Source organism: Danio aesculapii, chromosome 15, assembly GCF_903798145.1.
Source record: "Danio aesculapii chromosome 15, fDanAes4.1, whole genome shotgun sequence".
NCBI lineage: Eukaryota > Metazoa > Chordata > Actinopteri > Cypriniformes > Danionidae > Danio > Danio aesculapii.
Genome location: NC_079449.1, coordinates 33,798,389 through 33,813,128, shown reverse-complemented (window position 1 = coordinate 33,813,128; position 14,740 = coordinate 33,798,389). Strand labels below are relative to the sequence as shown.

The window sequence follows — 14,740 nt, the reverse complement described above, 5'->3', positions numbered from 1 at the left end:
GTTGCAACATGGGGCAGTTGCAACAAGACTTATTCCTCCATTCAGGAATGATATTATTACATATTCTCAGTTAGACCCTCTTTCAATCTGAGAGAAATCAGCCATATGTGACCAGGGATAGATTGGCCATCTGGCAATTCTGGCAAGTGCCAGAAGGGCCAGACCATTTTTTAAAATGTGGGCCAGTTAGTTTTTTGTTTATTTTATTGTTTTAAAGGACTACATATTCAGTCATGCAACACACACACACACACACACACACACTCACACACACACACACACACACACACACACACTCACACACACACAAACACACCTGCTCCAAGTCTCCACTGATTAGACTCTCACAGCTGATGCTGCTTTTGGGACTGATTACTGCATATAGGCCTAGCAGAGACAGGGAGGAGTGTGGTAGAGGTAGGAAAAACTAAACAGTTACACACTGTACTTTGGGTTTGTAATTAACTCTAGAGATGAACACATGACAATAATTGCAATTATGTCTACATAGTTACATAACTGTACATTAGGTCATAATTTTTATTATATTTTTTATTATATAATTTTTATTTTATTATATTTATTAGGTCACCTATAATTGTTCACATTTTTGTTCAAAATAAGAATGAAGCATAAGCAGTGATCCAAATAATCATGACACTCATCATGAAGATGAGGAGAAAGAGCTTGCAGAAGAGGTAGAGACAGAGTACATAGGAGAGGCGTGTCTATGGGTGGGGCTGTGTCGGTAATGTGGGCTGGTGTGGCTACAGTGCCAGGGCTGAATTTTTGTCCCAGTTCACTTCTGTATGTGACCATTCCTTCAGAATAAAACTCATTTTAGGTAAAAAAAATAAAATAAAAAAATGTTTTAATGTTCAGAAAACTCTCATATACTGTCTAATCTGTTTTCATAAAACATAATTCATTCGTATAATTTAAATCACAGATTTCTTAGCTTTAAATAGGTATTGCTATTAAGCGTTAAAGCTATGTATCTCCAACACAATCTCACGGCAATTCGTAACTTTTTTTTTAGTGGCTAATTCGTACGAATTCGTACGATCTAATTCGTACAATTTAGTACGATTTGCTCATTCTCCAATGACGGTTGGGTTTAGGGGTGGGGTTAGGTGCCACGCCTCCTTTTTAAAATCGTACCATTTCGTACGACTGAACTCGTACGAATTCGTACGAATTAGCCACTAAACTGTCAAAACGTAAAATACTTACGTTTTCTCGTGAGATCAGGCTGGTATCTCCCTAGTTTAATCAGGGTTGACAGAGTTGGGACAGTTGCAACTGTCCCCAACTACAAAATTCATTTAAAAGCTTGCCATATTAACAAATGTACGGTTTTCATTTTATCACAGTTTCAATGTAATTTAATTTTAAAAAAAATGTATTCTTTAATTAATTCATTCATTTCAAAGTTCAAAGAAGTAGTTTAGTAAAGGTTCAGTCTATGTATTCAGTAAAAAATATATACTTTTGTTAATTATTTTTGGCCTGTTAATTGGTTGTTGCTTGTTCTTTTAATAGTCTGTATTTACATGGCCAATTTAACACATTAAACAATTTAACCAATTTACATTTAGTCAGTTTACCAAATAAATAAAAAAATAAAATCATGATGTTTTAGAATTTTTTATTATTACATTTTAATTAATGTTGAAACTGTCCCTATGGGTAATTACAACTGCCCCCCTGCTCGGGGTCAGTTGCAACGTTTGACTTTGTCTGTTCAAGTTTAAATTCTGCATATATTATCATATGTGCACATATTATAGTGTCCAATAGATGTGGATTTACTATATTACAATTTTGGGTTTCCACAAAAAAAAGTCTCTGAGAAACTGAAGGAAATGCAAAAAGTGTTGCAACTGTCCCCACTCTCTGTGCACTCTCCTGCAGGGCCCAATCTCTGCACAGTTTATTTCCAACCCTTTTTCAACACACTTACCTGTAGGTTTCAGACAAACTGTGCAGAGCTGCAGCCCTCCAGGAACTGGATTTGACACCTGTGATCTAATGTAGCCAGACATTTAACGGATAAGTGCTGTAATGAGTATTTTCACTTACAGAGGGCGCTATAGCTAGATTAACACTTTGGCAGAATGATCATGCTATTTCGGAAAGATCCATTTTGACAAGAAAGAACACTGAAAACAATAAAAACTAGGTGTGGTGTAATGACTCGTGTGATTCCACCTTTAAGTTTTCCCTTTCCCCTGTGTGTACGTGTGTGTGTGCGAGATGTTGCCTGGGCTTGTGTGCTACACCCATAGCACCCGTTGCACCTGTTTTTCTTTCGTTATCTAGTAAAGGAATACATTATCTAACAATGACCTGCACTGTGTGAAGCTTTTTATATCAATGATACGTTACATTAGGGAGTCGACTAAAGTCAAGTTTAATTTTATATGAATGTAATAATTTGATATTTTGTATATATACTAACTCATTAATTTATCCCAGCTCTTCTGTCCAAGCAACTTTAATTAGAAACACAGATGATAATTTTATGATTTATTATCGCATGTTTTTAGAGTCATATCCCCTTTTATAAATCACATTATATCATTTTGATGTAATATTTGATTATGGCTGTGTCTTGTGACTTTACATCTGTAAAATTAGGGTTAAATATGGAAAAATAGGCAACTACTCTTTATTTAAAGGCAATGTGTCATCACCAAATTTGACTAATTTGAACAGTCACACTAATAATAAGTTAGATAAACCTGAAACTGATGGTCTCTAATGAAAATAATAAATTGGAAAATGGGAAAATTTGTTAGATGCATAGTTTTAACACATGATGTTTTGCATATATATATATATATATATATATATATATATATATATATATATATATATATATATATATATATATATATATATATATATATATATATATATAGACCATTTCAATGTGGTGATGTCATTGGCCCATGAACTTTTATGCTTGATGTTAAACTTTTTCCTAACTTTCAAGAGGGCATTTCAATCATAACTTCATTTTTAAAAGGCTGTCATAACATTGTTTATCAATATGTGAACCTTTTTGTATTCTCTGAAGATAAAAATAGAAAATTAACCATTGCTTTTGTTTACATCCCTCAAAATGGTCTATATATGACATACCGTATTGATATATTTGCTGTGGTCATGATTACTGTTTTATAGTAATTTTATAGTAAATATAGTAATCATAGTAATTATTAAATATGAATCAAATATGAAAAATGTAAACAATAATAAAAAATAAGCATAACACAACTCCCCCCCAACCCCCCCCCCCCCCCCCCCCCCCCAAACACACATTTTTTATTAATATATTGTAAAATAAAAAGTTGAGTTCCACACAATGGATTTGTATTGGGACAGCATAAAGGAATTAAGTTGGCTTACAAATTTAAGTGGATGGATCATTCATTAATTAAGCTGATCCTCAAAATAACTCAAGAATTGTATTGTTTCAGCTCATTTTAAATAAGCAGTTTAAATAATCAGCAAATGTCATTTTTTCGAGTGTAGACATAATTAACAAGATTCCAATAAGATTTTGAATTAGAAAAAGATCCCTTTTCATAAATCTGCTCATCTTAAATCCAGCATTAAATCCTTTACATATCATTCATTCTTCATCAGATGACTAGACACACAAACTACAGCAGAAATTAGTTTTAAACATTATACAGTACTGTATAGTTATGGCTGTGCACATTATAAAGATTTATAGCATAAATAAATAGAAAGAAAGAATTCAAATGAATACTGAATACAATAGAATAACCCTTGCACTATACTGTAGGTACTTTCCTGTGCAACATCATGCATCTTCAAGTCATGTGAAGTGAAATAAACAGTTGCCCCATGGCACTCTAATAATGTGTTGTTTACTGATATGATCCAGTTATATTGGTACTGTTCAGTCCATTCCGGTAAAGAATGTCATCTATGATCATCGCTTTAAGTTAATTTTTAACTTGACATTGTTCAAAACAGGCTTAGTGGGTTGTTGTTTATTTAGATTCTGCAGCCATGGACAGGAGAACGGTGTTTGTCATATTATGGATGCTGCTGCCGTACCCTTCTACTGGAATCAAACTAGATGGAGATGGCTACATTGACATTACGATTGCAATTGGTGCAAAAGTCAAGCAGGATGATACACTTATCGATAAAATCAAGGTGAATGTGTATTTTCAATTATCACTTAAAACATACTTTTTTATTGTGGTTTAATTTTTTTCTTTGTTTTTACTATCTTGACTCTGTTTTTTCTAGTTTCTATGCATTTATACTTGTATGTATCTTGTAGATGCTACTTTTAAAGGTGTTTTATAAAATAAAGTCTATTTATTTATTTTTGGTCTCCTTAAGAAACGAATCTGCACTGCGTTTTGTAAAAGATGTTGTGGAAACTTTACTAATAGAAAAATATGTACACTATATTATCATCTTTTGATAACAGTCTTTGTGAAAGAACAAATTAAGTTGCTTTAACTTTTGTGTAAACACAAAGTCTTTTAAAAAAAGAAAGTTATATTATATTAAATTTTTGTTCTCATTTTCACAGGAAATGGTCACCGATGGGTCTTTTTATCTTTATCATGCTTTGGATAAAAAGGTCTATTTGAAAGATGCCACAATACTAGTTCCATCCCACTGGAGCTGTAAGGGTTGCAGCAAAGCGAGAACAGAATCATTTGAAAAAGTACAGAGCATATATATACTTATGTTATATTTGATAAAGTGTGTTTTTCATTTTCACAATTTTTGACACAATTTTCATGCCTACACAGGCCAAAATAAAAATTGACCATGCTAAATTGATGGAACCAAGAACTAAACTGTATGGAGAATGCGGAAAAGAGGGAGAGTACATTCATTTCACTCCAGACTTCCTCTTAAATGACACTGCCATTCAGATGTATGGACCAAGAGGTGAGTGGCATTTATTTATTGTAACATTTGTATACGTTAAAAAGTAAATATGGTGTATTTTGGATTAATTGCAGGAAAGGTTTTTTTGCATGAATGGGCTCATCTGAGATGGGGTGTTTATGATGAATACAATGAAGAAGAACCCTTCTACCTCTCTAATGGCCGTGTTGAATATACAAGGTTATAAACTCTTGAAAAATTAACATTTTTTCAAATTGTTTTCATCATTATTGATGTTCTGCTTTTTTCCTCAGTTATTTGTCATTATAATTAATGTTCTTTTTATCTTTAGATGTACTACAAACATTGAAGGTCAGTTATTTGAGGTTAATGGAGGATCGCTTCAACCATGCAACATTTATCCGGAAACGTTTTTACCTAGCTCGGATTGCAAGTTTTTTCCTAATAAAGATCAAAACACTGACAGCTCTGTAATGTTTTCACCAAGCCTGGAAGCCGTAAGTTTAACATTTTTTTCATTACTAGTTTTAGTAGTAGCTAACTAGTAGTAACTAACTAGTAGTAACTAACTAACTACATATATTACTATATGTAAGTAACTCCTTTTACATGTGATGACAATATAGGTTCAACAAAAGCGAGTTCACTTTGAGATTCTGATAATTTAATCCTCTGGTGTTTTGGTCATAAATAAAGTTTTTTTTTTCATTGAATAAAATGTCACATTTTAGTTTGCTAATTAATTTTATTTCACAAGAAATTGAATTAAATATTTAACATTTTAACAGAGTTTACAGTGTTTAGTTATATTGTTAGTGTTTGACCCCTTTGAAACCTTTTGAGCATTGACCATACCAGCCAACATTTGTCTCTGAAAATCTGTGAGACTGGGGGGCAGTTGTGGGAGGATTTGAGAATTGAAGAGCGGGGGTTTGCTCCGGAAAAGACCATTCATCCATCCATCCATCCACATCCAAAATACCAGTAAATTCTGACATCATTAACCAAAAATGGCTTCTAAACGGCTGCACTTGAATTTGTTCACATAGAAGGGGTCTGGCTTTCGTTAATGGTTTCACTTTTATTTAAAGCTTTAGCATTCGTGCAGCTGCTTTTGTCTCAGAGACATCCAAAGGCAGAAGCGTGAACCGCAGCTAAATGTTTACACATTTGACTACATTACAAATTCTGTGGATGGACAAGTATTGTGAACAACTTCGATGAAAACATATGAAAGAACGCATATCGAGATGTAGAGTACATAAGAAAGTCAGCATTTTCTAGATGTGAATGAACTCTTTTCGGCATTTTTCCTTCTGCGTTTACACAGAGCAGCATTCCGGCATATTACCGGTAAAGTTACAACTTCTCTGTCCAGAAAATTGCTGGAAAAGGACCTGTTCACACATGATCCCTTTCAGGAAAATTGCCACCATTTTTCCGGAAAGGTCTGTATGTGTGAAAGGGGCTATTGTCATGATTCACTGTTTTTAGTGTAGTGTATATGTGTTCTGAAAACCATTACAGATGTACAATTTACAATAAAAAACTTTGACCAAACTGCACCAGAGGGTTAAATGATTTAAAGAAATATATTAGGATTTAGTTTTTAGTTTGTTTGTTTGTTTGTTTGTTTTTTACTTCCATCCCAACCATCCCATCTTAGAAAGACCCATCAATACACAAATACACAGGGTGTATAGAGCTATTGACTTGAAGTGTTTATTGATATATTTTGTTGATGACAAGTTGTGTTTTTAGGTGACCACCTTTTGTCGTGAAACCGAGCACAATTACGAAGCCGAAACCCCGCAAAATAAAATATGCAATAACAAAGCGACATGGACGGTAATATTTGAGGATTCTGTGGATAAAGACGCACTGTCGTTTCTACCACCACTGCCGTCGACTCCATTACCGCCGGAATTCAAACTTTTGCAGCGGCAGAAACGTGCTGTTTGTCTCATCCTTGATGTCTCAGGAAGCATGGCAGAAGTATGAAAACATTGAAACTATATATTTTTTGCATTATGCTTATCTTTACACACTGAATACCAATGCACTGAGATGAAATGACGAAAAAAAAAGAAACATGAAATTGTTTTTCAACCCTTCTATAGGAATTTAGAATTCTTCGCATGAGGCAGGCGGCCACACATTTACTGCTGAACTACGTTGAGGACCAGGCCAGTGTTGGAATTGTAAAATTTAGTACTGCAGCTTTTATCGTGAGCCCATTGACTATTATTGAGAATGAAGCCACAAGAGAGCGTCTTATCAAATTGTTGCCCGAAACTCCAGATGGATATACAAACATGTGTAACGGCCTTCGTCTAGGCTTACAGGTAGCAAATTATTTGTTGATTTTATGTTTGTAGAGCAGGATTACAGTGTTTTTCCTTGTGCTAATGCTTTCGTTTTCTTCATAACGTTCAGGTACTTTCAGAAGACAACATGGATGCAATAGGAGATGAAATCATTTTTCTGACAGATGGTCAGGCAACAGACGATGTTACATTGTGTATTCCAGAAGCAATAAACAGTGGCGCCATTATACACACAATAGCTTTAAGTGACAAGGCACATAATGCATTGCAAGAGATGGCAGACAAAACTGGTAACAAAGTTGAATGATTATATCTGAGTAATTCATTTTACATTAATTTATTGTTTATTGTTTAATGCAAGTTATTTTATAAATTATTTTGCAAAAATAGGTGGAATATTTTACTCAGTCACTGATGAGTTCACCTCCAACCAATTAATAGATGCATTTGCTTCACTAACATTATCCACCGGAGATTATACAAATGAACCGGTTCAGGTATGTCAAGTAATCTGTCATTGCTCATGGTATTTTTATTAATTTGTCACTGATATTCTTAGTATATATAGTGTGAGTATTTTAATATTTAATTTTTTATTTCATTCATTTAGCTTGAGAGTGTGGGAACTAGAACATCTGATTGGTTCAATGGGACGGTATCAGTGGATCAGACTGTTGGCAACAAAACCAGCTTTGTGATCATTTATGAAAAAATTTTTCCCACGGTTTACATACAGTCACCAAGTGGCATTGTCTACAGTCAAGCACAAATGAATCATGATGATCGGCTGAAAACAGTCACTTTAAAAGTTGCAGAAACCGCAGAGGTATGAACCAGTTTAAAGTTCAGACACTAAATATATAAACACATATTGTTACAATAAAAAGGTCATTTAGTCCAAGGGTTTTAGATAAACAATGTCAACATATCAAATATCTTCATACCAAGAAGCAGTTTATGATTCAGATAATATATATGTAATTATGCACTTGACCTCCTTTTACTGTCTTATGTCTGATAGCCTGGAGACTGGGCGTACAGTATCCAAACTTCAACAAATCAGGCATTTACAATAACAGTAACAAGTCAAGCATCACATGAGGATGTTGCTCCAATTATTGTCAAAACCCGCATGAACCAGCAGGTCAGCGATGGCACTAAACCTATGATGGTGTTTGCTGAGGTTAGTCAGAATTACAGGCCTGTGATAAATGTTGAAGTGTGGGCTACGCTGGAGCCTGCATCTGGGCCTATACAAATGTTACAACTCCTGGACAATGGAGCAGGTATATTACCCATAATTCTTGTACTAAGTATACACTCAACTTAGGGATAGTTCACCCAGACTTTGTCATCATTTACTCACTCTTCACTTGATCAAGAACAATTTGAGTTTCTTTCTTCTGTTGAACACAAAAGAAGTTATTAGAAAGTCATTAAGTTGCTGGACTGTATACTATATGTGAATGAACATGTATCCATATTGCAATTTGAGATTTTTTTTTACATTTTGTTCATCTTTCCTTCCTTTATATGAAAAAGTGACTTTTAATGCTATTTCAAATAGTTTGAAGCGATATATCATCATCATGGGTTGGTATTTTATATTGTAGTACAAAAATCTGGCAATTAACTGCCAGTACTTTTTTTCTGCTATTTTACAGACTTAATTTTATATGTGTATTATTCATTAAACAAAATATTGTTTCAATCTACTAAAATGTCCAAATTAAAGTCTCTGAGTTGAATTTTTATCATCCAAAGTTAACTGAGCAGAGATCAAGTTCCAATAATGCGAATCATAACCGTAAATAAACAGAAAACACCCATGAATCCCAAAATACACACACAAAAAAATTATTTTGCCAGCAACCAGCCTTCTTCAAAATATCTTCTTTTGTGTTTGACAGAAACAAATAAACTCATAAAATATTTAAACCAGACAGGGATGGGTTTGCCAAACAATGATGTAACTCGTGGCTGAACTATCATAGTACGATTCATCGTTTGAGAAAAGAACGACAACACCCATAATGATGCTCTAAATGGAGTGGTAACAACTTCTTTAGGAAAGAACTCCATCATTTCTTTGTCAAATTATATTGTTTTACACACACACCCATTTAAAAAAAAATCCAATATTAGTTTTGCTAAAAACATGCACTTGTTTTCCATATTAATTGAAATATATGTAAATGGTACATATAGAGGCAATGTTTCCTTTACAAATATTATTGAGAACACTAAATATTTTATTCTAAAACATAAAATCACTTACAGCTAACATGTATTCAAATATCATATATAAATCATATAAATAAATAAATAATGAGGCGATTTATTAAGAAATTTAATATTTATTATTTATTAGGAAATTAAAAAATCATACTTTAAAATATTATTAATAATATTAATTATTATTATTATTATTATTATTAAGTAGAATATTGTTTATTTATTTATTTTATTTTACATTTTTTTAAGTCTACGTTTACAAATTGAAACATGCAAACCACTGCAGAAATGTTCTAACCAACAGGCCCATCTCATATACAGTACAGATACTTAATAAATAACTTGCATTTAAAAGCATTTAACAGCATTCAAATTAAATTAAAAGCATTAACAAATGCTGTGTTTTTTGTTTTCAAAAGCTTTAGACACGTAACATAAATTCCGTTTTTAAATAATATGGTCACCTACAGCTTTCATCATGAGCCACGGCTGTGTTCAAAATGACATTAATGTTTTCAAAGTGCACTGCAAAGGGAACGCAATTGTACACATGAAGATCACAAAAACTGAACTGAAAAAATACTTTAAAAGCAAATTACACCTAAGAGAGATGACTTTAATGCTTTTTTTTAATCATTTCAAGTTTCAATGTCAGAATGTTCTAAACCAATATAGCATAGGTGGATAACTGAGAAAAGAACACACCCAGGAACAATGTTTCTAACAGCTCTCCTGAGGTGTTGTTGCAAGCATACAAGTTTGCGACGCAGTTTGCGAATGTTCATTGGAACGATGGATTTGAGAAACACCAAATCAACTATGTGTTTAATGATGGAACATGCGACCTTAGTTGGCTAATGATGGTTTTTGAAAATGCACCCGAGGTTAGTAAATGATGAGTTCATTTTTGGGTGAGCTATCCTGTAAGATACATTTCCAAAGTGATAAATAAATTCGACATCAATCTTTTACAGGAGCCGATGTTGTGGCAAATGATGGAATCTATTCTAGATATTTCACAAAGATGGTAAACGGGAGATGCAGCTTGAAAGTGAGAGCGAAGAATCAAGAAGGAAATGCCAGATTTGCGGTCCAGAAAAGAAGTGGTGCCCCATATGTACCTGGATATGTGGTAGATGGTAAAATAAACACAGAGATTCATAATTGGTCATTTACACTTGATCACATATAAAAATAAGGGGGAAATACAGTATAATTAGACCAAGAGTGCAACCAGGAGTGCAATATACTTTAACTGCTATTTACATTCCACTTTATTTTGTATCCCAGTACTTTCAAATCAAACAAAGCAGAATTACACAAAGATAGTCACTTGTTTTGTTACTGAATTAATATATATATTTAAAATAATTAGTTGAGTGAATGGCACATCATGTGCTTTTGAAAATACCATAAAGTGTCCTGCAAAGTGTACCTCAGATGCTATACTGCTTTCTTTATTGAGATTCAATGCAGCGCTGCAGATGTTCACTATCAGCTTCTTTCAGTAGTTTGTGTCATGGAAGTCTTATTGAACCAAATTCATTCATTCATTCATTCATCTTCTTTTCGGCTTAGTCCCTTTATTAATCCGGGGTCGCCAAAGATGAATTAACCACCAACTAAAGCTGCAGTCACACTGGGCTTTGTGTGTGCGAAATTCTGTCGTACAGCGCTGCGAAAAGGGACGGATTAAACAGGCTTATTAGACATTTAAAAAAGCGAGCGATTGCTCCATGTTTTAAATTTCTGTCCAGAGAGGTCCTGTTTTGATCCTCGATTGGTCTCATGCAGTCAAGTGATGCGATTTCGCAGGACAGAGTTCACCAAGCTTGAACTTTGCACCATAGCGAACTGCGAAACTTAACGCATGACCCTGCGTTTCCGGTCTGATACAGAATAGTATTTTTAATGTGACCATATGACATCTTCCTGACCAGATATGATTTTGCAATTTGCCTTTACTCGATTTAAATGTGAAGACGGTGTGTGGCCAAAGCAAATCTTGTTTAGACAAGGTAAACATTCAAAATCATTTTTTTAAGTAATGTAATTTGGGTTAATGCCCTAAACATTCGCGATATGTTTTTTTAAAAACACCTTGCTATTTATGCCAGGTCTCAGCAATAACAACAGTAGCCTAAGTATCCAGGTACAGTTTATGCGCTCTTCAGTTTTTATGATTTTCTAATATGAGTTTGATTACCATCTTGCTTGACATTTATTGCCTTGCTAAAAGCACCAGTAGATAGGTTATCTCTGATCTTGAAAATACAATAACTAGCAATAACACTGGCTAACATTACGTATTTATTATAGTTTTTATTACATTATATGTATTTATTATAGTTTAGTCCAAAGTACAATTTTACATTGATTTTATAGAAAAAAATGTTTTATTTTTCCAAAATAATTAATTAAGTTGAACCAAAGTATTTTCAACATAATTATTTTATGGTCTCTATAAATACAATATTTTATCTTTGAGTGAATGTATTTTTTCCCTTGAACAGAATAAATATTTTGATTAAAGGTGCAGTAGGTGATCTGCCACAATGCTAACCTGTTAGCATAAATCTCTGAAACACAGTCCCTCCCCTGCCATCCAAAGTCACGCCACCCCTCTCTTATGTGTTGAGCCAAAGTGACTATTGCTTGGCTGGCGGTGTGCAGGAATTACACTTATTACAATGCCATACTTGTAGGCTATTTCTGCTATTTCTACGCACAAATGGCGGTTCTGCGTAAAAATGACTGTGCAGTAGTTCAAATCTGCATTTGCTGACAGAGAGTTTGGGCTACTTGTCGAAATTATGGGAGATGTCGGCCCTACACTATTTAATTGGATGAACGATTTTTTAGTTTTATGCCTTACCCAGAATATGAAAATACACATAAATTTAGATCATTTACTTTAATCATTACTATTAGAATGTGAAGAGACTTTCAACCAGCACAACAAAAATGTTTCTGAAGACAATCACCTACTGCACCTTTAATATTAAATTACAGTTTTACTTTCAACCAAGTCAAAACTATCATTTGAGTCCAATTAATACATTTAGCTGTAACTAGGTTGGTCTAAAGCAGTGTTTCTCAACCACTTTCCTGGAGGACCGCCAACACTGCATGTTTTGGATGTCTTCTTTGTCGTTCACTCCCATTACAGGTCTTTCAGTCTCTGCTAATGAGCTGTTGATCTGAATCAGGTGTGTTTGGTTAAGGAGACATGGAAAATGTGCAGAGCTGTGGTCCTCCAGGATTGTGGTAGAGAAACACTGGTCTAAAGCTGGTTTGATGTAAGGGTAAAAAGAAAAAAAAAATAGTGGTCTTTATAGTAATCAATATTTTTACTTTGTGTGAAGTCGTTTTTTCTTGATCACAATGAATGTTTTTTGATTTAGACTAAAATAAATATTAATATTTGAACCAAAGCTAAATTATACTTTGAAATAAAATACATTTAGCTGGAACAAATAAATTTTAAAGTTGGTTCAAAGTATAATCTTTTTCAGTGTAGGCGTCTATTAAAATACACACTTTGAGTTTATAGGCTATATGTAGATACAAACACCCAATTTACTAGAAAATTGTGGGCTAGATCATTGTATGTTTAAGGCACTAATAAGAGCCTTTAAGCTGCCAGGATGGACCCTTTACATTGTAAAAGAAATCTTACTTCCCTTAAATGTTTTAGCTGAATCAAATGAAACTTTTCTAGTCATCTCAACTTACATCAATCAAACTGATTAAAAATATTATGTTACACTTTTTATAACATAAAATGTAGTTGAAACCTGATTAACTTATTAAAACAAGTTAAAGTAACATGAAAATATTTGTTGTCTTGACTTTTTGTCATTTACATTTTTTTACAGTGGAAGATTATGAATATTGCAGATCAGTTTATGTTGTTTAAATTTGTCAATGACAATTATTATGTTGTAACATGCACTGGATTGATGAACATGCTGAAAATAACAAAAAAAAAAATGGAAAGGAACCAAACTAAGTCAGAATCAAAATAAATGAACTGTTTTTTTCTGCATCTTGTAGGTGTTGTAGAGCTGAACCCACCAAATCCTTCAGTTTCTGATGAACCAATTGAGGTTGGAAGCTTCACCAGAACAGCCACCGGTGAGAGTTTTGAGGTTACTCTAACAGGCTCAACGCCGCCAAATTTCCCTCCTAGCAAAGTCAAGGATCTAAGAGCTAAAATCCTGGAGGAGGCTGTGCTTCTCAGCTGGACGGCTCCTGGTGAAGACCTTGACGAAGGAACAGGTAAAGCATACAATTAATGCATTGCAACTACAATCACTCAGTTTCAAATTAAACAGTATATGCTTATATTTATGAGAAATTCTTTCACATTTTCACTAACAAATAAAAATTGCTTGAAAGTTAGATCATGAAATAATGTATCTTGAATCATCCTAGCTAAATCCTACGAGATCAGATGGAGCTTTGACCTGGACATGCTTCGGCAAGATTTCAGCAATGGCCATGTAGTCAACACAGCAACCGTCTCACCTCAGGAGGCTGGATCAGTTGAGCAGCATGCATTCAATCTCAGTTTACCAATTCAAAATGGCACCACACTCTTTTTTGCGGTTCAGGCTTTGGATGAACAAGATGCCAAATCTGAAACCTCCAACATAGCTTCAGCATCAAAGATCCTCCCTAATCCGAAACCACCGGGAATATCAAACCCAGGCTTGAATTTGACTGTTCTTGTCAGCTCTTTGTGTGCGGTAACTATCGTTATATGCTTTATTGCTGGTGTAACTACATGGGCAGTGAGACAAAGAAGGCCGGCATTAAGAATATGATCCCAACACCATTAAATCAATCTTTATGCTTTATGATGAGTTGATCACAATGTACATTTAACAGATTTAGAATATGTTGTTTCAAGCACAATTTCCAAATTGCTGAATTAAGGTGTGGTATTGCTAATGTCTTTTTTAGAATTCTTGTTTATGACACATGTTTGTGAGCACTTTAAATAGTATTTGTTCTCTAGTCAATCCACAATGCAAACATATTCATAATTTTGTGTAATGTGTGATTGTCATTCTGATTTACATTGTGTAGAAAAAGACCAAATAAATAAAAAACTGATAAATATGTACAGTTTATGCATTGTGTCTGTATAGGAGTTGGTTTTTGTAGACATTAACATAACAGGGAGCTATACTGTCATCATTTATATTCATTAGCCAATGGTTAGCAGCTGATCAGGGTTGGGGCAGTGTTTTACTTTT

The 14,740-nt window shown here is 33.8% G+C and overlaps 1 protein-coding gene across 1 annotated transcript; it reads left to right on the top strand.

Moving 5' to 3' along the window:
• The first annotated feature begins 4,033 nt into the window (after positions 1-4,033).
• clca1 (chloride channel accessory 1) lies at positions 4,034-14,603 on the top strand. Its single transcript, XM_056473882.1, has 14 exons — positions 4,034-4,197; positions 4,586-4,723; positions 4,812-4,953; positions 5,028-5,133; positions 5,246-5,411; positions 6,676-6,909; positions 7,035-7,259; positions 7,351-7,531; positions 7,632-7,738; positions 7,852-8,067; positions 8,263-8,527; positions 10,451-10,615; positions 13,533-13,757; positions 13,914-14,603. Exons 1-14 carry the CDS (start codon positions 4,048-4,050, stop codon positions 14,303-14,305), a joined length of 2,712 nt encoding a protein of 903 aa, XP_056329857.1. The 5' UTR covers positions 4,034-4,047; the 3' UTR covers positions 14,306-14,603.
• The last annotated feature ends 137 nt before the right edge of the window (positions 14,604-14,740 follow it).

What these genes read in the sequence shown, in the direction of transcription:
- clca1 (XM_056473882.1), top strand. Translation starts at nt 4,048, where the DNA reads ATGGACAGGAGAACGGTGTTTGTCATATTATGGATGCTGCTGCCGTAC. An exon ending in GCCTTCGTCTAGGCTTACAG is followed by an intron (nt 7,260 to 7,350) that starts GTAGCAAATTAT and finishes CATAACGTTCAG; the next exon opens with GTACTTTCAGAAGACAACAT. An exon ending in AGACCTTGACGAAGGAACAG is followed by an intron (nt 13,758 to 13,913) that starts GTAAAGCATACA and finishes GAATCATCCTAG; the next exon opens with CTAAATCCTACGAGATCAGA.